We start from the raw sequence: 24,121 nt of genomic DNA, 5'->3' as shown, positions 1-24,121 counted from the left end.
AACCTTCGTTGAGAGACATGGAAGGAGTTCGTTTTCAATTGGCGAGCTGGCGAAAGAATGTTGGCAGAGATTACAATAGAAGTTATGTTGGTTTTTTGTTGTTGTTCTTCAGAAAATAGAGGGATAGCTTCTTTTCGTTTAAAAGTGTTTCAGTCGGGGAAGAAGTAACTATTTCGGTCAGCTGCTGTCTCCGCTGCAGTGCCTAGAAGCTCTGTCAATAAATCTCATTTACCGGCACGACGTAGACGAGATTATAATAGCGGTATTTGCACTATTTACAGAGCTACTAGGCACTGCAGCGGAGACACAGAGATACGGTTTGTGCCGGGCGCACTGCGATCGTCGTCTTCGTCTTGATTCCCTTCTCGGCCCCATCACCACGCAAAGCTGATACTTGACAGCCTATTCTTTTTGCCAAGAGGGATATCCCGTGAAAATATCTCCTTTCGTTGAAACTAAAAAAATATCCACTTTTTGGTTCTTTTATTCAACCGATAAAGCTTTTTTAACGAAATGATGACAATGTTTGCCAGCCTTCACTAATGTCTCTGCATAACGCACCAGCCACATTTCCTGCCTAGAGGGTTAGAATATGCAGCCGCCTCAACAAGAAACGTAAATTATGTAATGTGAAATGGCAGACGATGCTCTAAACGAACGCGGAAGTGCAGTCACAAAGCTGCGGGGCCTTTGAAATGCAAGCGGCTACTGCGTAATGGTTGTCGCCGATTGAGCGCCGTAGCTCCGGTGACGTGTGGCTAGACTTACCACTTACAAGCGTAAATAAAAGGTTATAAACACGGTGATCGGCATATTTCGCGATTAAGCTCGCAACGGCAGTACAGATGCAGCCCGCGCTGCTTTCGCTCGTGCTTCCCCAGCGGCTGAAGGGAGCCGGTTGCGACGGCGACGCCACCTGGCGCTGTGGGTTGCTCGGGCGCCGTATTGCTGGTATGGCGGAGGCGGAGAGTTTTAAAACTGACCTTGGTTCTATAAACGTTGGCCCTGACCACATGTAAGCCTTCAGCTCCAGGTGCAGACAAAATGACATACACCATGATTCAACACCTACACTCAGACACCCTTGAAACACTTCTACATCTATACAATAAAATACGGCTTGCGGGGCACATTCCACACTCTTGGAGGGAGGCCATAGTAATGGCTTTCCTGAAAGAAGGGAAGGACCCTTCCTCCCCTGCCAGTTACCGGCCCATTGCTTTGACAAGCTGCCTGTGCAAGCTCTTTGAGAAGATGATAAACAGTGGGCTCGTGTACTTTCTTGAGTACAATGGTCTTCTCGAGAGCTGCCAGGCAGTCATCAGGGCAGGGCGGTCCACTAACGATCAACTTGTCGCGCTCGAGTCTTGTACTGTAAAGCCCGCTTATATCGAACACGGATATATCGAATTGTTGCCCATATTGAATCCTTGTATAGTTCTGGTAAAAATTACACGCATTTAAAGCTTTTTTTATCGAACGTGATTTTGCTCACAATGAATATATCGAACTCTCCCGCACAGGATTTTTCGCTCTCCTTAGGCATGCAGCAGGATTTCCCGCAATACATCGGCACGCAGCGGTGGCGCGAGTGTCGCTTGCGACTTCCGCGCAAGCTCGGGCGCGTCCAAACCGGCCGTGGCAGTAGTGGCAGAGCGACATGCATGCATGCCATTGGAGCCGGAAGCGCCGCATTGGGCGCTGTGGGCTGCGGTGTCCCCGAACTTCAAGTCCGCGCCACTCACTGCCCGCACTTGCTCGGTTCGCTGGGTTCGCCATTATTCGCTTGTATCCATGCTTGTCTCCGCTCTGTCGAAGACGCCGAGGACTCCGCACCCCTTCCGAACATGAGCGAAGCCGTCGCTGCCGTGGCCCGGCTAGGCAATACTGCAGTGCCATTTAGGGCAGCGGTCTTGTGCTTGTCGACTGTTTAGATAATGTGGAGCAAGCAGTCACCAGCAACGTGTTGCGCTCAAAGAAGCAGGCTACACTCACGCAGTTCTTTCGCCCCAATAAATTATTGTTTTCTTTCTGAGAAAATGTCGTATCAATAGTGAACTGCAGGGTGGTAAGAGCTCAGCGTTAGCTCATGACTCCGCCGGCAAGATTGCTCTCATGCAAGTTTTTTTTGCTTCACTTTCTATATCGAATTTTTTCTAAATCGAACTTTTTTACAATCTTCGCGCTGTTCGATATAAGCGGGCTTTACTGTATAAAGAATGTGTTTATTCATAAACAGTTTTGCACAACGGTGTTTTTTGACCTTGAGAAGGCCTATGACACCGCCTGGTGCTACGGGATCCTGAGTGACCTAAAGTCGTTTGGTGTCTCAGGCAACATGATGAACACCCTTGCTAGTTATTTGTCCGAAAGAACATTTCGTGTGAGAGTTGGTGGCAGACTCTCAAGGGGGGTTCATGTGCAAGAAAACGGTGTTCCGCAAGGTGGAGTTCTAAGCTGCACTCTGTTCATAGTTAGAATAACTCCCTTGGGAAGGCATTGCCACCTACAATTTCTTATTCAATGTATGTAGCCGACGTCCAGGTATCTATTAAATCATGCAATATGTCCATCTGTGAGCGTCAAGTCTAGCTCGGTGTCAAAAAACTTGCCAGCTGGGCAGACAAGAATGGTTTTAAACTTAACCCAGAAAAAAGCACTTGTGTTGTCTTCTTCAGGAAGTGTGGGATCCATCCGGACCCAGACATTACCCTTAATGGCGTTTCGATTCCTGCGAGGAAGGAACACAAGTTTTTAGGTGTGGTGTTGGATGAAAAACTTACGTTCATCCCTCACATTAAACAACTGAAACATAAATGTCTTGTATGCCTCGAAAATCATGGCCCTGACTAACCACCCTTTTAATTCTACCATTAGTAATACATCCTCACAACAACTGTTTTTAAATCGTCCTTCCGCCTCTCTGCCTTTTCAACTAAGGGTAAGAGAGGAAGCCTCCGAGCATGAGGTACCCTTTTTAGACATTCACAAGACACCCATCACTGATTTTATGCCACCATGGAATCTGCACCCTGTTTCTGTGACGTGTCTTTTATGCAGCTTGATAAGAACAGGGCTCCAAGAATTGCGATTCTACAGCATTTCTTGTTTTTACAGGATAAATACCGATGGGCAAAATTTTATAGTGATGCGTCAAAGACTGTTGCCGCTGTGTCTTTTGCTGTGCACGGACAGAACTTTCGTGCCTGTCAAACAATGAATGTCCAGAACAGTATTTTTACGGCTGAAGCATACGGCATCTTAATGGTTTTAGATCACATTGTCCAACACAAAATTCCCAAGTCCATCGTATACACGGACTCCCTCAGCATTGTACGTGTGCTGTCCTCTAACAAATGATCTAAAAACTGTGTAGTTAATCTGATTTTTAAGGCTATTCTATCCGCATGCACCGCAAACCTTGGTATAACTATATGCTGGGTTCCAGGCCACTGTGGGATTGTCGGGAATGAGGTTGCTGATGAAATGGCTGCCAGTGCTGCACTGCAAGGCACAGTAGATATAACAACAGTACCGTACACTGACATGAATCCACACGTTAGACAACAACTTCGTAAAACATGGCAAGCAGACTGGAGTGAACAGATAGACAACAACCATACACCACCGACACACGCAACAGATACGCAGAAGTCGCTTTGGCTAGGCTACGGATAGGGCACACACGTAACTCACTTGTATCTGTTCACGGGATCTTCAAAACCCCTGTGCAGCAGGTGTGGAGAGGCCCTATCCGTAGTCCACATACTCATTCAATGCAAGGCACTTCACACAACACGGCACAAACACTTTCCCCAACTCTACAGGCAACACGCTCTGCTCCACCCATTGTTGTTTTTGGGTGATGATGCCATGGTCTCTGTCAAAGGCGTTTTTAAGTATTTGTTCAGATATGAAGTTTTTAAACCTCATTTCCTATCATGTGTAATCAAATCTGGCCCTATACGCCAGCCATCACCATTATCTTTAATTGATTTTACTATGTCCAGTTTTCACGCTTTTATACCTACCTTGTTGTGGTAATCACTTCTCTTCAACCATTAAATAACTTCTTTTCTGGTGCTCTTTGCCCTCGTTGGCCTTGTGCCATTAAACACCAACCATCATCGACATAACCAATGTTAGGCTGCTGTGCAAAGAACGACGACTTCAAGCTTTAGCTCAAGGTGATACTCATTATTTGAGGGCCCCTAAATAAGCTTAGGATAAACATTCAGCATGCCCTTAGCTCCTCGTTTTTCTCTCTACTTCTCCTCGCTACACTCATTCTTCCCTCACCAATCACATAATGAATAACCGATCAATTCTCAGTGAGTCACAAACCCACGAATGAACTTGCCCGTAACATTGCTGGCTGAGTCGAGTGACACGCAGCAGGCAAAAAATTTCACGTTAAATTATTTGCGAACGATTTGTAATTACCACTGTCAAGCTCTAGCGTCACCCTACCCACTTACTAGATCATTTTATTTCTGGCCTTGTTACTTTTTATATCTTTTTTGTTAAACAGAAGTTGTGCGTCAGTGCTTGTTCGCATTACTACCTTTCTACGTTAGAGCCAGAGTTTCCTTTATACAACGCATGTTTTACGTTTGCAAAGAGCCTTGAGAAGTTTTTTTTAAAACCACCTATTGTTGCCAGGTGTGAAGACAAACATTGACCATGCCCTCGCCAACATAGGAGAACCTGGGATTAGGGCACCACCAGAGAGAACAGTGGAATTTCTGGTACTGATCAGGCACAAAGGCGTTATACAGGAGACAACAACCATGAGTCACGATGTGCCGCCCCCAGATGGTGTCGCTGTGAGGCTGTCTTCGCAGACAGCCGCCTGTTGCATGGTCTTTTATGCAAACAGATATGTCGGCGGCCATGCAAGCGCGCTGCGGCAGAAGTTTTAGCGTGAAAAAAGTTGCATTTGAGCACTTTTTGGACACTGTTAGCCTCAAATGCGTAGATAAAATGCCGACCAGACTTGCAGAGAATTTCGTTAATGCGGGATTGCTTTCCTAAAAACATTTCGTTGCCGTGAGATGTGAAATACACGGGCTTATATGGGCATTCGCGGGGGTCCGAAAATATTTTGTTGTCGCGGAAATTGCAGGATTTTTTTTATAGCGGGGTTTGACTGCGTTATGGGACAGGGGATAGCAGGTTACTTGTTGGTTCGCTGATGCTTGTTGCTGCATATTTGTTGTTCTAGGTCACTTGCAGCCGAATGGGCCAAGTACGGCATGCGCTTCAACTGCATTGCACCAGGGCCAGTCTACACAAAGGTATACACTGAGGGAGGATGATGCTTGATGCGTTGCACTGTGGCTGCCTGCACTTGTGCGTTTGAATTCTTTGCTTTATGTTGGAACATTAATCTTGCAATCGCTTTGCACCGCACGTGAGGACACAAAGGAAAGCTATGAAGCGTCCCTCAGAAACTTTACAGCTGAAGAAAAGTGCGTTCTGGTCCAGGATTCAAACCCTGTTGTACCACCACCTATCTAGGGCAGTCGCTCTACAAATGTTGATAACAAGGCTAGCCATTGGTGGTGCGAGGGCAAATTGATCAACAATTTGAAGTGGGGGGGCAAGTGGTCGACAACCAGTTTGTGGGAAGCCTCCAATGCGGAGTAAGCTTCCGGGAAGAGAAAATTCGCGACATACATGTGAAATTGATGTCCTATTGAGATGTCGCCATCCATCTGACATTCAGGTGGATGCCAAATTTTCCATTTGCAGAAACTTGTTCGACTATGGGGAGGCCTGCCATAATCTGGTTGTCTAACATTCTGCGTAATGTCGCTTCTCCTTCCTCTTTTTGTTCTCCCCCTGAAGGGCGCCTTCAGCAGGCTGGATCCGGGGGGCATCTTCTCCAAGGAGATGGCCAAGGGGGCCATCGAGAGGATGGGCGAGGTCGCAGAGGTCGCCAACATGGCAGCCTACCTGGTCAGCGACTATTCCAGCTGGTTGACCGGGGAGGTAAGAAGCGGGTTTGAGCGTGTGGAAGGTTGGGCGCAAGAGCACTTTTCAACTGTCTGAAAATGCAGGGTCGACAAAACACTCTACTGTGCTGAAATTTAGAGCATGAAGTTTAGTTTCCACATGATCTTAGTGATGACTGAAATTGGGGGTCAAGTACTAGCATGGTGTGGGCAATTGATCACGGTGTTGTGGGCAAATTTTGCTTTGTCTTGAAGTCTCTAAGCTATTTTTGCCATGAAGACGTCATGTTAATTGGCTAGATTTGGGGGATGTCCCCAAGGCGGAGTAAGTGTCTGCTAAGGAAAAATTTGACATCCACGTGAAATGCGGTTGTATGGCTACATTTCTGATATCTGTCCTTCGTAGCTGTACGGCTGGATTTCAGGTGGGTTTCAAATTTTCCTTCGCAGAAAGCCTTATGTATCCCACTACAAGAAAAGTCTGCGACTGTGGTGTGGCCACAAATGGTAGTAAAATTAAGTCATGAAGCATTCAGTGTGAGCGATGGATGGGGGGACGAACAGGGGTGCAGCAGAGAAGAAAGAGGAATGCACTTTGCACTCCTTCCACTGCCTCGCCCATTGCCGCAGCAGTTACCAGCAGGCCAGGGCACCGTGCATGATGCACCGCTGCACTGCTTGCCTGCACTGTGGCTGCTTTTGCTCCTTGGTGCTGAAATGCATTGTGGTGCCCACAATACTGGCAGCAACACTTTTTGTATGTATACAAACACTACAGAAAAAAATTAACCCTCTGGGGCAATAACGCTTTTGCTTTCCTACAGTTATAAAATTTAAGAGTCTGTGCCTGTTTTTTAACACAAAAGCTGAAAAACCCCACTAAGCGAAAAATATGTCATTCAGAGCTGGTTACAGAAAAATGACTCCTCTGGAGTCATTTTTGCTACCATCATCACTTTAGCTGCCGTGTTTGTGCACTGCATGCATGGTAGAAGGTTGTGAACTTATTCGCCGTGCTTATCACAAGCACCACTAAGGAAGCTGAAAACAATGCACTAGAAAGAGCGGTGGTGTCGTCGTGTGCAAGCTACATATATGTATTCCAAGGTGTTCCATGGCACGAGCCTCAGTGAAAAACGTGGCATCTGGCATTGGCGTCTCCAAGAAAAGCATCCCCTTCATGAGGCATTCCACAGCGCGAGCGTAAACTTGGCAGTAGCGAGACGGAAGAACAAGCAATGAAATCGGCCATCATCACCCCTCCCATTACATGGTGGGAGCAGTGAGCAGTGGTGCCCATGTGAAGGTGTTAAAGGGACAGACAACCGATTTTTGTCGCATATGTATTCTCTAGCTCATATGAAAGCCAGCGTTTTATATAGCCCGGTAACCACAAGCAATTTCTAAACAAATTTGGGGAAATAATTTTAATTTGGCAGCAAACTTCCTGAAATCGGAAGGGTGGCGGTTCGTAGTGTCGAAACTTGACACTACAATATGTGTCCCTGTCACGTGACCTGCAAACCTAGCAGCTACTGTAACTGCTGAAACGTTTATTTACGTATTGAAAACCTTTCAACACAAGTATTTGTACAAGTTGAAATTGTATATGTATTTCTAAACATTATTTTGAAAATTTTAAAGACACGCTGCCCGCCGTCGCTGGGTGCTCTCAGTGTGGCTTACTGAGCCTACGTGCCCAGAATCAACGGCAGCGTTCAGTAGGCAGACCCAGTGAGGAGCTTTGACGATTCTGATTGAGTAAGCGGCATTTCTTCTGCAGAAATGTTTGATTTCAGTTTCCAAACACGCCAACGGCAGCTTAAAAAAAAGGTAGCCCGGGGAGAATCGAACTTCCCACCTCCACAACGTGAAGCCAGATTCTACCTATCGTCTATCCCAATAGATGGCGCATTCGTGCAAAATAGACCGTTGCATTAAAAAAACACATAAAGGAACAGAAAAGCCTACGATTCAAACTTTTTTAGCTGGGGACAAGTTTTTAAATATCGTTTTTCATTTCACATAGAGACAAAAGTATGTTGCCGAGCTACTCTATGTCATGGTTGCCAGGATTATTTTTAGGAGAGACAGATACGGCTTGTAGATCTAAACATTTCAAGGCCGTTATCAGAAAAACCGTTTCTCGTCAAGGTGCTTTAAATGATGCCCTTTCATTTGGGATAGAGAATATATACTCGACAAAAATTGGTTGTCTGTCCCTTTAAGGCAAGGCACAAAGCAAACCATCTCCATTGCCAAGATTGCAAAGCCCTTTGGCAACGTGAGGCGAAAGAAGGTGTCAGAGTTTTTCAGGTGGACATTCATGCTTTTGCATTCACAACCCATAAAAAGTGCTTAGGTATTCTCTGATTTACTTTTCACCCAGTGGGTGTTTTTTTGGCATGCTGAGAACAAATATTAAGTTTTAACAGTGTAGCTGTTGCACAAGTCATAAGTTCGGTGTTGCAGGGAAAAATTTCCAAGAAAATGCGGAGCACTCGTGAGCGCGTGCTTCGTGGTGACCGCCAAGCATTCCCGGCATGCACAGTGGCTTTGGAAAAAAAAAAAAAAAAAAAAAACCTCCAGCGCTGTCGTCAAGCGGCACTGAGCATGTAATGCGTGGCATGAGGAACATGACGATATCGATGCATATGGTGATTTCTAATAGCACAGTGCAAAGTAATGACGTAGCATGTACCGTATGTGCTTAGGGCCGCACTTTTTTTTCCCTAGAATATTGCCTGGATGCAGCCCTTACACTAATCAGGCTGATGGCAGCCCGCCAATGCTTTGTACTGTTTCCGTGATTGTAGCAAAGCATAAGAGGGACTCAAGTGACATGACAGAAGCATCTTATTCTCACTCCATTTCGCTTTCACTTTATTCGCTCGCAGAAGAGCTCACCTCGTCAGCATCCTCCCAGAGGCCATCATTCTCGGTACCGTCCACTGAGTTTGAAATGCCCACCACCTTGAAGCTTTTCACAACAGTGTCAAATGACACTACACACCACGCACTCAACATCCACTCGCAGACTTGTTGCAACGATGCCCTCTTCAGTCACCCTGACGGGGGTCTTCTCATGATCGCTTGCAGCCATTCTGAGTAGCAGTGGCGGCATCCTGCTTTGAACGGCCGGTTAACGCTGACGTCGAGCAGCTGCAGCATGCTTGTCATTCCGCCAGTAATCACGGCGAAGATCCTTCGGGTGGCCGCAAGCCGGTCTTTGACACAATCGATCAAGTGACCTCGGAAGCTGTCAAGCACTAGGAGGGCTTTCTGTCATACCAGGCCTCCCGGCCAGTTTTCCCCAACCATTTTTGCTCGGTCAATGACAATTTCGTCGGGCATCTATCCTTTCTCCCGCACGTGCACAATAATTCCCTGAGGAAACTTCTCCTGCGGGAGCATTTTCCTCCCCTGAACACAACAAAAGGCCGCATCTTCCTGCCATCCACCGTAATGCACAGCATCATTATGCATCTCCGTAGCTCTGCGCTAGTCGTGCGCACGGACACACTACTTGCACCTCGAAAGTCAACCGTGATGTTTTCTGGTGCGTCGAACAACACGGGTTTTGTCTACATTCCCAGTTTGGGATAAATCGCGGTCGCGCTAGCGCCTGAGAGCGTACACGAAATGGTGAAACTTCAGGAGCTGGCTCTCGTACTCCCTCGGAAGCGTTTGGCATTTTGTCGTTCGAAGGTGGATGCACAGCCTGTTGCGTTTCATGAGCCGTGTCAACCACCCCCGACTTGCTTTAAATTCCGTCAGAGGAATTTCCATGTGGCAGGCAATACCGAGCACTTTTACACGCATCATTTCAAATGATACGGCGTATCCATCTCTCTGTGTGCCAACCCCATTAGAAACTGCTTTATTTTTTTTTTTTTTTTTTTTTTTTCAGTTTTGCGAACTTGCACTTCTTCCCATGGAAGGCCTTCCGGTTTCACTTGGTTGCGGGAAGGTCTTCCTTTTGCCACATCCAGTACCACACACACTCTCATCCACGTCAAACTTTCATTCTGCTGTTTGCTTTCCATGCTCCTCGGCGTGTTCAACCACTTGCAGCTTGAACGCTACTGTGGAGGACCTCAGTAGAACGGACAATTGGGCTAGTTGGTAGCTGTTCATCTTGAAGGTGGAAGCGCTCGCACAACAGGGACAAAAGGTAGAAAGGTAGAAGGTAGCGCCGTGTCGTCTCTGTTTTCTACCTTTTGTCCCCGTTGCGCGAGCGCTTCCACCTTCAAGAAGACCTCAGATGCCATCTCATCATTACTAATCTATGCTGGCCCGAACCGGGCTTTCTTCTGAAGAGGCAAAATGCCACTGAATCTTACTGAGAGCAGGAGACGGTCTCTTAGCCTTCAACTCAGCGTCCGGGCTAATTCCAGTACTAGCACCATGTTCTCCCCTGGTGAGCCTCGGGAAGCATTATTGCCTTATTACATAGCTCGAAGATACGCAGGACAAACTTAGCGTCGTCGCTGATGCGTACTACGCAACCCAGATGGCCGTAAACATCCAGTTGTAAAGGACAACAGGCGAGGATGATTAGCAGACGACTATGCCTGCACCTCGCTCGATTGTAAACACGCAGGGGCGCTACTGATGGTGCAGCCGTGATGCACGGCACCGCGGAACCACGCTGCTGCACTGCACCGGCACCACAGAACTTTCTCTGCAACGTTACCGTGCACCCCTTCTGAATCGAATGGAGCTACAGTGTGTGCCGTGACCCACGCTTGTGGGAAACAACGGCGAATGCAAGACCGGCCAATAGGGGCCGAAAGGCATTTATGTACCTGTGCACTGCACTTCCGCCAGCGGTCTCTCCACGGTCGTCTCTCCACGCGTGTCCCAAGTCCCCGTGGGGAGAGGGAGGTGCCCGAGGATCACCCTCGCCCCACTGAGAAGGAGGGCGTCGCTAGCGCCTCGTCACCCCAAGTGGAGGGCTTTGGCCTCTACACCGCGAAGAAGGCAATGACTTCTTCGATGCAAATGGCGACGATTACTACCACCGCAACTATGCAAATGAACAATGATACTGAAGCTTAGCTTCGAGTCTGGCAATGCTGACCTACAACAGCTTCGCCATTGAAATATTAAGCGTGAGTACAAGCTTCCCTGAATTTTTTAAAGCAAAGCTTTCGGCCTCGACCAGCCAACGGTTCCTTCGTGGCGTGTGCAGAAAGAAACTCCCAATGCAGCTAAGGGGGGAAGGGGGGAGGGCAGTTTTCACTCATGGAGCACAGTGTAGATGGCGTGGCGAATGGTTACCCAACATTCAGTTGCCTGCTCACACCGGCGGTGGCTTCGGCGGTACGGCTTTGTCATCTTCTTTAGCGACGGTTGTTTTGGGCCTGTTTTGGTGCAGCTTCGCGTCCATTGCGCTTCTTTCGCGCAGCTTCTGCACCTTCTGGGTAACCCGCACCCGACAGAATTAAGTGCTCGTACAGCAAAGATACGTTAGGGGCTGGTTTGAAGGGTGGGAAAAAAAAATGTACAAACCACAGACAGATATCTGGCCGCAGAGAAACGCTACCTTCTGCGCGCTGCTTGTTATGAATGGGATTCCGTTTTCTAAATTGGTGAACACCAATTGAATTATGTTTTAACAGGTATTACAAAAGGCGATAGGAGCAACTGGTTCTGATTAATAGCGAGTATAAAAGTTTCCTCAGCTTTCTCGCAATTCTCAAACTTAATAAACTAATGAGTAGTTTTAATCGGCATAAATGGGAGTCACTAAGCTCACATGCCGAATTGTTTCGGTGTCTGCACTTGTGAATTCAAGTGACGTCGCATGGGCAATTGTTGTGGGTGTCATTTAAAGGGGTACTGACACAAAATTTTAAAGGCGAGATAACTTCGGAGATAGATTGTTGTGAACACATATACCATAAAATACTGAGCAAGCCCCCCCCTCGAAGTGCCGACAGTTCAGGGAATTTTGGGGAGCAGTCCCTTGTTCAGAACTGCTCCGCAAAGAAAAGAATAATGCAGTTCATTGGAGAGAAACACACCTTTAGTAAAAATAAAGACTGTGAAGCCCTTCTTGGCACAACCAGTGTTTGCAATGCATACAACGTTCCTGTCAACCCTGTTGTTGGTCCTGTTAGCCAGAGCGTGGCCTCCGCGATCGGCTGCCGGCGGCGCGCCGTTGCTCCGGCCGTCCCATTCGGCGCGTCCCCCAGCAAAAACCTGTAATTTGGCTAACTCCGACACACGCCGCGAGGCGGCGCCGTTAGCCTAAGATTGAAGCGAGGCTCGTCTGGCCGACGCTGCCTGCGCTTTGAGTTGTAAATCAGCCTTCGTTGTCGCGTCTTCGGGATAGAAAACTCTCAATATGTGGTCTATGTATTTTGACTCGATCCTACAAGTACAAAGTTGTTTAACGTACGTTGTTTAACACCCACGATTGCCTTTGCACGCAGCTTTAGTGGTCGTTTGCTTGAAAGGCGAATGCCATAGCCCAGGGTTCTGTCATCTTGGGCAGAGTGAATGCCAGCGTGCTGAATTCTTTTTTCGCTGTTACAGCATTTTAGCGCGATATCGCTGCACGAAAATATGCTTTTTTTTGCCTTTTAAGTTGTTTCGAACGCTCTGGGTATCTGTTGTGTGTGCGTGCGCGTGTGTGTGCGTGCGTGTGTGTGTGTGCGTGCGTGTGTGTGCGTGCGGCGGGCGTGCGCGAAAACAGCGTAATACCGATAAGCTCTCGTGTATTGTTTATAGGCAGGCGACTTTGATAGTCAAATAATCTGGTAGGCTTCCACGGGTACGAATCAATCATATTTTTGTGTTTTATATGCTTAGGGGTTTCAAGAACCTACTGCAATCACGCTACCAAATTATTTGCCGTGAGTGAAAAAGTCATGATATTCCGCGATGCCTTTCATATCGCTATCGACTCTACATATGTATTTTTTCGAAAGACTGTTTCTGAATTTCTAGATTTGCTAATTTGTTGTCATGACATATTAAGGGCATTACTTTTTTCGGTGAGCAGTTAAGCTGATCACTAATATCTGTATGCACAACATCGGCTGTAAGTAAGTTGTTCGGGATATTAGTGAATAAACACATCAAGTGGAGAACTATACCAATCGTAACTCGGGTTACGATTAAGGGTTACGATCGTAACTCGGGTTACGATCGGGTTAAGTTTTTATTACATTACTTAGACCTCGTCCATTTATGGTAGACTGGAAGTCTCTCTGTACGTTTGTATATGCAAGCATGCATGCCAATTTAACGGCACCAGCACGTTTACCCTGCCTATTGTGGAAGAAATACCGATAGCCATTTGGACAGTATACACTTCAGATGCTGAAGTATACGACGTCTCTGTTAATAGTATCGCGGTCAAAGTTACGCCAAGCGTTTCAAGTAGTGTTGCCATGTCATCTACTTTATCTGTCAAAGACCGCACGTTTAAAGGAGAAAAAAGGAAACGACGTAGGGGGTATTTTCGTGTTTACTAATGGTTGGATTTCGGTCGGTTGAATTCCCATAATTTGGTTCTTCCTTGGAACGCACGGAATATGCGTTCCGTGCGTTCCAAACAACATGTACGAGATTTTCAGAAATAAAACCGGAAAACGTGTTGTGTTTTGGAACCATGCGTGACTACAAAAAAGAATACTGCTGTGCAATGAATTCACTTATGCATCACCCCGGGCACAGTCTACGTCAAAAATTCAAAGCACCAGTAACTACCCTAATGGCACCAGTAACTACTTCTACCTTTCACCTGCATTGGTGTGCGGTAACTTTTTTATTAAACGTCGCACACAGGCTGTGAAGGCCGAGTTTTTGTCCTCTGCACCCACCCGCGCCAGGGAAAACGACCTTAAGGCACATTCCCACTGGCGATTTGTCTCGTCGCGCGACGGCGCGCGTCGTGCGATGAGGCGTTGAGGTGGTGTTCGCACTTGCGATGAGCGATGATGCGACTGCGTTCAGCGCAGCTGCTTCCCGACTTGTACATACGACCTCGTTGGTGCGTCAACCATTCGAAGTCAAAGAATACGCGACAAAAGCAGGTAGAAATCAAACTAAAACACATGCTACTAACCTGGAGCAATGCCGAAAGCATTTGCGGGTTGCGGGAGGAGCAGAAAATAACAAACTCACGAAGGCTCTTTTCAACATATTATTGCACGAAGAAATGCACACGTTTGCTTTCACGCCACAACACCCGCATCACGGCCCACAAATGTCGCTTCTTTTCACATGCGCAACGTTCTGACGCCTCTGAACTCTACGCGTGTTTACCAGTCGCCGATAGACGAAGAGGCTGCAAGTCAACCTACCGTCTCGCTGTCCACCTAGCTCTATTTACAATCCATACACGCTTCTCCACACTGATGAGTTCCACGCTATTCGTTGATTAGTGCACGCGCACGCTGAAGCCACTGACCAAAGAACCGATGCACACGGGAAGTTGCTTGCCGGCCCGACCCGGCGGGTACAGCGATAGCGGGCCAAGCGCCTGGCCGCCTGGCCGAGCCAGCGGCGGTGGCGGCAGCGGCTCGTCCTCGCCCGCCCGCAGCGTTTGTATACCGGATGTAAAGAAACGTTTCGTTTCCGGCTATGTCAGCCTACTCCGCGGCCATGATTGGCTTACCGGTTTTGCGGGGCCGTCGCGCGACGAGGGAATTCGGACAGAGAGCGATCGGCTCCGCCGTCGCAAAACGCCGAAAAGCGACGGCCGGCTCGTAGCTTTGCGACGTCGCTTTAGTCGCGCGACGAGGCGCATCGCCAGTGGGAATGTGCCTTTAGGCTACGCGCACCGCGGTGCGGCGGAAAACGGCGAAACGGCCTCTTCGGAATTACGCTCTCTCCGGGCGATTGGAACGGCCGGAGCAATGGCGCGCCGCCGGTAGCCGATCGCGGAGGCCACGGCCAGAGGATCCATTTTTGGCATCATCTGTTCTATTTTTGATATGTTCAACAAAGTGTACTCGTGACATGCTTGGAGGGCATTCACGGCAGCGCAAAACGGCTTTGGTGCCTTTAGGAAATCTTCCAGTGTCTTCTGGCTTTCATTGCGAATGCATGTCACGAACCAGTGTTGTCAAAGTCAGAAGCACATTTGGCTATGTCAGATGACAATAACAAAATGGTGAGCGTGTGCAGAATTAATGCCTACCCTGTTTTCTTGGATTGGATTCTGGTTTAGAGAAAAGCGCATTCAGAAGTGTTCCTGGGTGGTTTCGGTTTCACTGGTTTGGGCCATCAACGAGTGGTTGGGGGAGGGGGGGCGCGTGTTCGGTAGTGCGCGAAAACTCGAAATACTCAGATTATGAGAGGGGGCCGCTTGCATGGGTGGAGATGCTTGATCGGTATTTTACGGTACATTGTCTGCAAAATATCAGCGGTAAATAGAGCCTGGAACATATTTTAAATTAATTTTAAAGTGCGCGAAACGTTACCGAGCAACTAACATAGGAAGATCTTGTGCAATCGACATTCCCTGGATGTTGAGTAGATAAACAACATCCAAACACGTCATTCACTGCAATGTCGAGCCTAACACATCTGTAGGCAGACCGGCTGGTTGCTCCCAGCGCATGTCTCCCCACCCACTGTCTCGAGCATGGCGCGGCGTTCTCTAGTCGCGGCAGCAATTTGCCCTCGCGGCGCGTGTATCAGGTCCATGGTTGCTTTTTAACTGAGCGGTGATGAGATCAGTATGTGGGGCAACCGCAGAAACTGCCGGCGGCACATTGTCGAGAGTGCTACAGCAGCTTGGCTCTGTGATATCCGTCTGACAGACACGTGGACAGTCTCGTTTACACAAAATCCCTCATTTTGCGGCACCCTCTGAAACCGAAACTGCAACTGGCTGCGTTAAAAACATCTTTAATTGAACAACCGTCACATGCTGAAGCAAATGAGGCTTACACACGTGATAAGTAGGTCATTGGCTGCTTATCACAGCAAAAAAACCAAGATGCAAAATTTTGTGTCAGTGCCCCTTTAAAGTTTTGCTTTCCAACTACCTTCACAGTGGGGATTGGAGCCTTTTTTTTTGTCTACACAGTGTAAGTTTAAGTTGTGTAATAATTTGTGCCAGTCAATTCTGCCCATATTTATGATTACGTGCATAGTAAATAGTACTGGTTTGCTTTACGCTTATGTGTGACCTATGAGGAACAGAGAATGCAACTTTACTGCAGCAGCGGGTTTAGGTTTCTCACAGCCAAAATTATGGTAATATGAAATTTTCGTGTTAAAAAGCACTAATATTTTGGCCAAATAAAGTGCGGAGTATCGTATACTTGTGCTGGCAAGTTTTATATTTCCATGCCCCAACGCAGTATTCAATCAAGAAGCTGTAGAATGCAGTAAGAACACGTCAAATCTGACCTGTACATCCAAAGAAACCTTTTCTTTCACTGTTTTTTTTTATTGCAGGTCATTCGAATAGATGGAGGTCACCTGAACTACCACGCCAGCGTCTTCAACCGTCTCTCAGATGTTCCCAAAGACCAGTGGAAAGTCCTTGAGGCAGCCATTAGAAGTGTGAAGGGCTCGTGACAGCGGTAGCGTCTGCTAGGATGGAACCAAATGTTTTTTACTCAGTCCAGATTCGCGGAGGCTTGTTTTACCCTCTCGTGTCCTCTCCCTCGTTTGTTGAACCATGAGGCATTATGTATGCACACTGTTGCGAACATTGCTGGGTGATGTTTATTGTACTCCTCACGCAACAGTTGCTAAGCCTAACGAGGTGGTAGGTTAAGGTAGCAGTTACTAATGAGGGTTTTCGGTTTGCTTAGTTCTTTTTCAGACAGCGTTAAGGGGGCCGTGAAGACAAAATGCAACTTCGTTCAGTTCGAAGGAAGTAACTTGGTAACTCGCTCACTTCATTTGCCTTTTTAACAAGAAAAGAAATGTAGGGTGAAACGACGATAATTGGAACACGTTAAACTTTTTTCCTGGTCGAGCCGCCGCTCTGTTCACACTCAAACTTCATACGAAGGGCGCATTTTGTGGTCTATTTTTTTGACACCGGGAACGACGACGGTACTTACCTGTTTATTTTGAAAATAAAGAAAAGCTATTTTCGCCTATGGGAAAATGGCGGCCAATTTGGACGTGCGAGCCAGTGCCAGCTGATCTTGGAACGGTGGCACCACCTGGGGTGATGCCGCAGAGTGAAATGGATGATTGGTATTCACGTAGGAAGACGCCAAATGAGGTTGCAGATGGTCAGGAAATGTGAAAGCAGGTGAGGAAACAGATTATTGGCAATGATGAACCATGAAAATATTTTATTTTTATTGGTATCAGCTGTTGTGCAACTGTTTTTGATCATCCGTAAACTAGGGACAAAATATTTTCTGATGGTATGCTCGGCCGCGCCACCCGAATGCGTCATAACTCACGCACCATATACTGGCATGCATTGTCGGTTACACAGTGTTGCGAAATCCCTTGGAATATCGCATGTCCATGGCACACTCAAACGAGTCCCTCGTAGATTGGAAGCAATACATGCGATGCAACAGTCAGCGTCGTTTGCGATGAGTCACTTCTCTGTCTCATGGTCGCCGCCGCTTGGTCAAACAGCATGCAGTGCAGAGGCAGTGATGAGGCTACGTGTCTTTTGGAACCCAACAGTGCGAGAGGCCCAAAGCAATGTAAAGGGGCACAGTATAAACAAATATGTTATGCAATGCAACTACGATGGCTGTCCGAGGATATTGCTTGTGGATGATCGCACAGTAAATCATTGAAGTTTTGTTTTTAGCACGAAAGGTTTGTAAATGCTACATGTGCAACAGTGTCTATAGATATTTTTCGTATGCTCGCATCCTCAGGTATGGGAAACCCCCTAGCATTAGCCACATTGTATCACCAAATTGCTCCCTCGGTTTAATTTTCAAGTAACTCTTTGAATGTCTGACGTGGCCGTTTGCGCCCTTTACTGGTTTGGTTCCTTTAGCATATCATTTCTTATGTGATGACAATTTGGTTCCGTGGCCAGCATGGGTGACTCAGTTTATAAATTGCCTAGCGTGTTTTATTGCGTGATAAACAGGTGGAATACAGTCAAGCCCGTATATAATGAACTCGGATAGAGCAAATTATGCTTTGAAGCGAACACTCAAAGTTCTTCTGCCATTATGCTGTGCTGTTATGCTGTTCGTTATAACCAGGTTTGACTCCATGTCTGCGAAATTTTTACCGTTGATTCGTCAATAAAATGATGATAAAACGCATGCATGTAATGGTGCTGCCTTTGAACTGCTGCAACGTTGTTAGGGAGACCTTGCACTCTTCTCTCCCGTGTTGACTGTTTCATGTTACAACAATGGTACAACGACCAACTTGCCACCCTTTCTGTTTTAAGCTTTACATTCATTGTGATCAAACACAGACGCCTTTTATCTACATCGACGATAACGAAATTGGCAGGAAGATCTGCCAAAAAAAGCTGCGTGTTTCGTCTGCTTCATTTCAACGAGTTGCGCTCCTGCGATAACCTTCAAATCGAACTCGACTGTAACTGCGGCACATTTGTACAATACGACAGTGACGTGAGTGAACATGCATCTTCGTCCTGAAGTAATTGGCTTTTTATTTTTCTGTGCCCATAACGGCACTAAATACCTACACTCAGCGGAGTATTACTGCTGTTCAGTGTTGAGCTTATTGCACGTTTCTCAAATTTCTTTCTATTTCTAACTGTTTGGCCTCAACCGCTAGTTGAGCAGAAAGACTGAAAACGGGGCGTTGTGTACAGCGCCGAAAGCACGCCTGGTGAGTCACGTGATGTTCTTCAAGGGCTGTGTCCCAGAGGGTGTGTCTGTGGTCAAAAGGTGAACTTGTGCATTCGCGGTGAAACCGCTGGGTGAGAGTAGTAAAGCTTTGCTTTAAAAATAGGAACTTTCTGAACCTAGAAATTGGGATTTTTCTTCCCAGTACGGAACATCACTGGGCGGAAGGGCGAGTAGCTCATTATGTACCCGGGCTATGGCTGCTTCAGTTTTGTCGATGGAGGCCTCCGTAAAGATGTCTATTTATTTTTTTGATTTAAGAAATACTGCGGACGGTTTCTCAACATCATAGCTGGGGTCGGTTACGGTCACAACAAATTCCTAACACAAAACTGTCATGTTGTTGATTGATTGATTGTAGGGAATTAACGCGCCGACGCAACACAGGCGATGAGGCGCGCCGTAGTGGAGGGCTCCGGATTAATTTTGACCACCTGGGGATCTTTAACGTGCGCCGAAATCTCGTACACACGGGCGTTTTTGCTTTTCGCCTCCATCAGAAAAGCGGCCGCCGCAGCCGGGAATCGAACCCACGACCTCGTGCTCAGCAGCGCAACGCCTTAGCCACTGAGCAACTGTCATGTTGTAGGAAGCATGCAGCCGGAAGGCACTGAATTCCATTCATCGACAGTTCGTGCAACAGAGTACAGCCAAAACTCGATTTAACAAAGTTGAGGGGATTCGTGAATTATTTCGTTAAATCGAACACTTCGGTAACTAGTTAGTCATTTCTTGGTCACTTAATTCGGTACGTGCGGTTATATATATGCGGCATTGTATTTGCGAAGCATAAATGCTCCGAAAATACCACGAAAATTGTTACCTCAACAAGAACGGCCCCCAGGGTTCTACAGATTTATTTTCCACCGAAGAGATTAGGGATATATTGCAAGCGCTTTCTAAGCAACGACATCACGGATTGCTCGCAAGTTTGTAGTGCATCCAAATGCGTGTTCTATTACCTCGTGCACTCCGGCAAACTTCCGCAGCATATGAGCGGCATATCCATCACTTGACGGGAACTACCCGTACGGAAACTATCCGCAGAACTACTGGGAACTATCCGCACGGGAACTACCCGCAGAACGATGGCGTACGAACAATACTAAGTACGCCCCGAAAAATCCGACCGCCGAAGACCGAATTAATCGGAACAGAGACCTATGCTGTGCGAACGAAATTTATTTTTACCGCTGGCGCTATCGGGGGAATTCCACTTAATATTACTACTCCTGTTTTGCGCCGCGTAGTGTTGTAAAAAAAAAAGGAGAAAGGCGCACCGCGATGCCATCTTTGGCGCGCCATGAATCAATTTTGAGGCGTTTTCTATAAATAGACCATAAAATTAACACTTTTTGAACGGTATTTTTTGAGGAAAGGTTCGTTAAACCGGGACAGATCGTGATTTTCGTTTCGTTATTTCGCGTTAGTCGATGCATTGGGTTTTCAGGGCGTCTGAAGGGAAACGAGGATATCAACGTTAGATTGGTATTTTCGTTAAATCGGGTTTGTTAAATCGAGTTTTGACGGCACTGGAATGTGCTAGTCTGATAGGAACATATGGTGGAACATTTTGCAGCGAAGCTGTGTATGCACGCTCATGCCCCCCTCCCCCCTCCCCGGTTTTATTTCCGGTGAAGCCGCTTTATTCGGCACCGCTTCGCCACAATGCATCGGCTCCTCTCACACGTTTTATGCCCCTCTTTACTTCCAATGCCTCCTTCCCCATTCGCGCAATAGGCTGATAATGGTGCAGGTGAGCTTTTAGCTCACTATGGGACGGACACGTGTCGTTCTCGGATGAATAGGGGAGCGGAAATTGAAAATAATAGAGGGCTTTAGCGTAGCGGCTAGCGGAGGCTCACGTGGGGAGGACGAGGAGGTCGGCCCCTCAAGCGGGATTCACACGACGGAGAAACCCTCTCACGGAGGCGGACGGATATGTGACGTCAACAGCACGTGACCGGATTATCCGGCCTGGCGGCGCATCCACACGTGCGGAGCTACGCGGAGTGACTAGCAGACGACAACGCCGAGGAACAGGTTCCATTCCCCGCCGAGGGCCACCGCCGTCGAGCGAAAACATGCGGAGGCATTTTCTTTCGCGGAGCCACCGCGGGCTATCCCCACCGAGGGGCGGAGCCTAAAACCGGTCACGTGAGCGGGTCCCGCGGGCCAAAAAAAAAATTCTCGCGCCTTCCCGCGAGGGGAACACGAGTGAATGCAGAGCATTGGGGCCTCAGTACTGATTGAAGGCAGTGTTGCTTCCATCGCTTCTTCCGTGATGCTGGAGTAGCAGACACGAGTAAACGTTGGCACGAGCGTCAACCAAGGAAGGAAGGAGCAACGCAGTGACTGAAACACGAGCGACCGCTAGCCGCTATATTTGCAGCGCGCGCAGTAGAGGAAGAGTAGTACGGGGGGGGGGGGGGGGAGAGCGCGCATGCGCAAGCAGCGCACGCCCTTCCACGCCCCACCGCGCTGCTATCACGCACTTGTTACGCCTAGACCGCGACGGAGCGAACGGGCTGACTACGACGCATGCGCGCGCCAGCTGCTGTTGAGAGAGAGGAGGGAAGGAGAGGCGCACCTGATGCGGACGCGAAACTATTGACACCGTCCGACGCAGGAACAGGCTAGGCTAAGAAATGCTCTGCATTTAAAAGAGAGGGTTTCTCCGTCGTGTGAGTCCCGCTTCAGCGGAGCGAATGCGCGGGCACGGCGAGGGCCGGCCCACGGAACTAATCCATCCTACCAGAACAACTCCGCAAGTGCCCAGTCGACTCCCGGTACTTGCCGCCATAGTGTTAGCGGACACTACCCGCTATGCTAAAACTATCTAGTATCGGAGCGCACAGGGGCGCAAATGGGCGCGAAAACAACGGGAGGCCGCTGCTGCAGAAACTGCAGCCGCCGCCGTTGCAGCCTCAAGTTCCACTTCCTCAACACGCTCCTCAAGTAGCTGCGAATCCTTCCCGGGTGAAGAGCAACTTGCCCGCTTGGAGCGCCCGCGTGTGCCAATAATTCTTGTTCAGCTTGGGGGCTTTGGGAGTGGCACTTTCGCTAGTGTATTAATCATTAAGCACGCTCACATCACTGCCTGCCAGTTATGCGTGCACGGTTATGTGGCAGAGGGAGGGAGGGCGGGAGGGGTTGTGTACGTGCATCTAGTCTTCATGCTTTCACCGGTGACATACATGCCCGTTGTGATGGCGGGAATTAAAACGTGGACGTCTCATGGGCCAATGCGACCTCGCCGCTACTCCTCGTGGTCGAGCGCTTGGGGTTGGTATGTTACACAGACAGTAAGATGTCTGCGACGCGGAAGGGAAATGGTCAACCCCATGTTTCTCCCATTCCTTTTCAACGTCGTCCTGGCTCCACTCCCGGACTGCATCCCAGCTGGGCTTGCATTTCCAGTGGGGATGGCAGTCTATACTGACGACATCGCCATCTGGGCGCGCGGACCAACGAGGCTACTCTCCAAGGTGAAGGCGTGTCTCCAGGGGGTGCTGTGGGCAGTCGCCGCCTTCCTGACAAGCTGTGGCCTGCAGCTGTCCGAGACAAAAACGCAGGCCATGATCTTCCACCCGAGGGGCTACAGTGCACGCAAGACGACACCGCCGCTCACCTTGAACGGTCAGTCCCTTCCGTGCTGCACCAGCGCCAAGTATCTGGGGCTCCTGGTCGGCTGCCAGTGTTGCTGGCTACCTGCGGTGAAGGAGCTTCGGAAACGCACAACGAGGGTCCACCAGGGCGTGCGGAGGTTGCTGGCGCGTGGACAGCGCTGCAAACACACCGTGGCACTGCGGGTGTTCCACGGGATGGCGTCGTCCACCGTCCTCTATGCCCTTTAGTGCAACTCAAGCCACGCCGGTGGAAGGAGCTGGAGGTGAAACAGCGCCGGGCTATCCGCCTCTGCTTGGGCCTTCCGAGCACATCTCCGGTAGCGGCGACATACACGGAAACACGCTTTTGGCCTATCCAGATGCGGGCCCTGCAGGTGGGGCTCCACCACATCCACCGCCTGCAGGGCACACCAAACGGCGCGGAACTCCTCCAGCGCTACCGCAGCCGGCCCAACTCTCGCATGGGCATGCTGCTCAGCACGTACGTGAGCAACATCGCGTTGCCGCAGCGGCCCCACCTGGAGCCACCACCCCCAGGCACGGGGCAGGCTCTACGCATCGCCACCACGTTACCGGGGGTCCGTAGCAAGAGGTCGACTCCACCCCAGGCCGTCCACCAAGAGGTGGCTGCCCTGCTGCAGGACGACGCTGCCGGACTTCTGCAAGTGTACACGGATGGCTCTGCGCAACAGTCGACGGGCAGAGCCGGAGCCGCCTGCACGGCCCTAGAAATCGGCACCAACCAGGTGTGCAGCCTGGCCTTCCCTGCCTCATCTACCCACGCAGAGCTGGCTGGACTCCACTTGGCCGCAGATCTTCTCAAGCAGGCCACCCACGCCCGGGGGGGGGGGGGGGGGGGGGCATCATCCTGACAGACTCACGGTCTGCCCTCCTCCGTCTGCGTGCCGCCGACCAGCCAGCCAGCCCCAGCGGCTACGTTGAGCGGTCGCTGGCGGCCAAGCTTCATGCGGTGGAGGCGCACGGGTGTCCACTGCGACTTTACTGGCTGCCATCGCACGTGAACGTCACGGGCAACGAGGTAGGAGACGCCTTGGCCAAAGGTGCTGCTCGCCAGGCAGGTGTCCCAGCCTCCCGGGATGTGGTGTCATTTGACGCTGCAAGGACTATCCTGGCACGAGTGGTGGAGGCCATGAATCCAGATGCCCGAGTAGCCAGTGGCCAGGCCCCACGGGTCTTGCCCGGACGCATTACCAGAGAAGCCCGGTCACTCCTGCTTCGCCTGCGGCTCAATTGCCGCAACGCGGGAGCGCGCTTGCACCACCAAGGCCGCCGGGCGTCCCCCACCTGAGCCGACTGCAGGTGGGGGACGCCCAGCACGACACCGCTAGGGCAGAACTCTGGGCCGCACTCCAGAGACTCGGTGCCCCAAGCCACAAGCTAGAAGACTTCCTGTTCTCCACGGGACCCGACGCCATTCGACGGGAGGTCTTCCAGCACCTACTCAACTTCCTGGTTACAACAGGACTAGCGCTGCGTTTGTAGCCATCGAGTCATGGACGATTCGAACGCGATATAGACTATCCCCCACTCTCCTACCGCTCTTCTCTTTCCCCTTCTATCTTCCCATCCTTTGAAACCCCAATCCCCTTCCCTGGACTGTGCTGTATGAGGGTGGACTCCCCGTTGAGTTCAACAATATCCCCAGGCATTTTCTCTTCCCTCCTTTGTTAATAAATCACCACCACCCACCACCCGCCAGAATAAAGCTCTAGCACTCCCAAGT

The 24,121-nt window shown here is 49.2% G+C and overlaps 1 protein-coding gene across 1 annotated transcript in view; it reads left to right on the top strand.

The window, feature by feature from the left end:
- The window catches only part of LOC144146887 (2,4-dienoyl-CoA reductase [(3E)-enoyl-CoA-producing], mitochondrial-like), a 48,800-nt gene extending 30,610 nt beyond the window's left edge, over positions 1-18,190 (top strand). The window contains exons 6-8 of the mRNA XM_077678847.1: positions 5,225-5,297; positions 5,851-5,994; positions 16,383-18,190. Coding sequence (XP_077534973.1) covers positions 5,225-5,297; positions 5,851-5,994; positions 16,383-16,505 — 340 coding nt within the window. The 3' untranslated portion in view covers positions 16,506-18,190. The remainder of the gene's footprint in view (positions 1-5,224; positions 5,298-5,850; positions 5,995-16,382) is intronic.
- The last annotated feature ends 5,931 nt before the right edge of the window (positions 18,191-24,121 follow it).

The sequence above is a fragment of the Haemaphysalis longicornis genome, unplaced genomic scaffold, assembly GCF_048455015.1.
Source record: "Haemaphysalis longicornis isolate Haplotype H1 unplaced genomic scaffold, Haemaphysalis longicornis Haplotype H1 scaffold_7, whole genome shotgun sequence".
Lineage (NCBI taxonomy): Eukaryota > Metazoa > Arthropoda > Arachnida > Ixodida > Ixodidae > Haemaphysalis > Haemaphysalis longicornis.
Note: the sequence above shows the minus strand (reverse complement) of the source record. Positions and strands in the feature narration are given on the sequence as shown.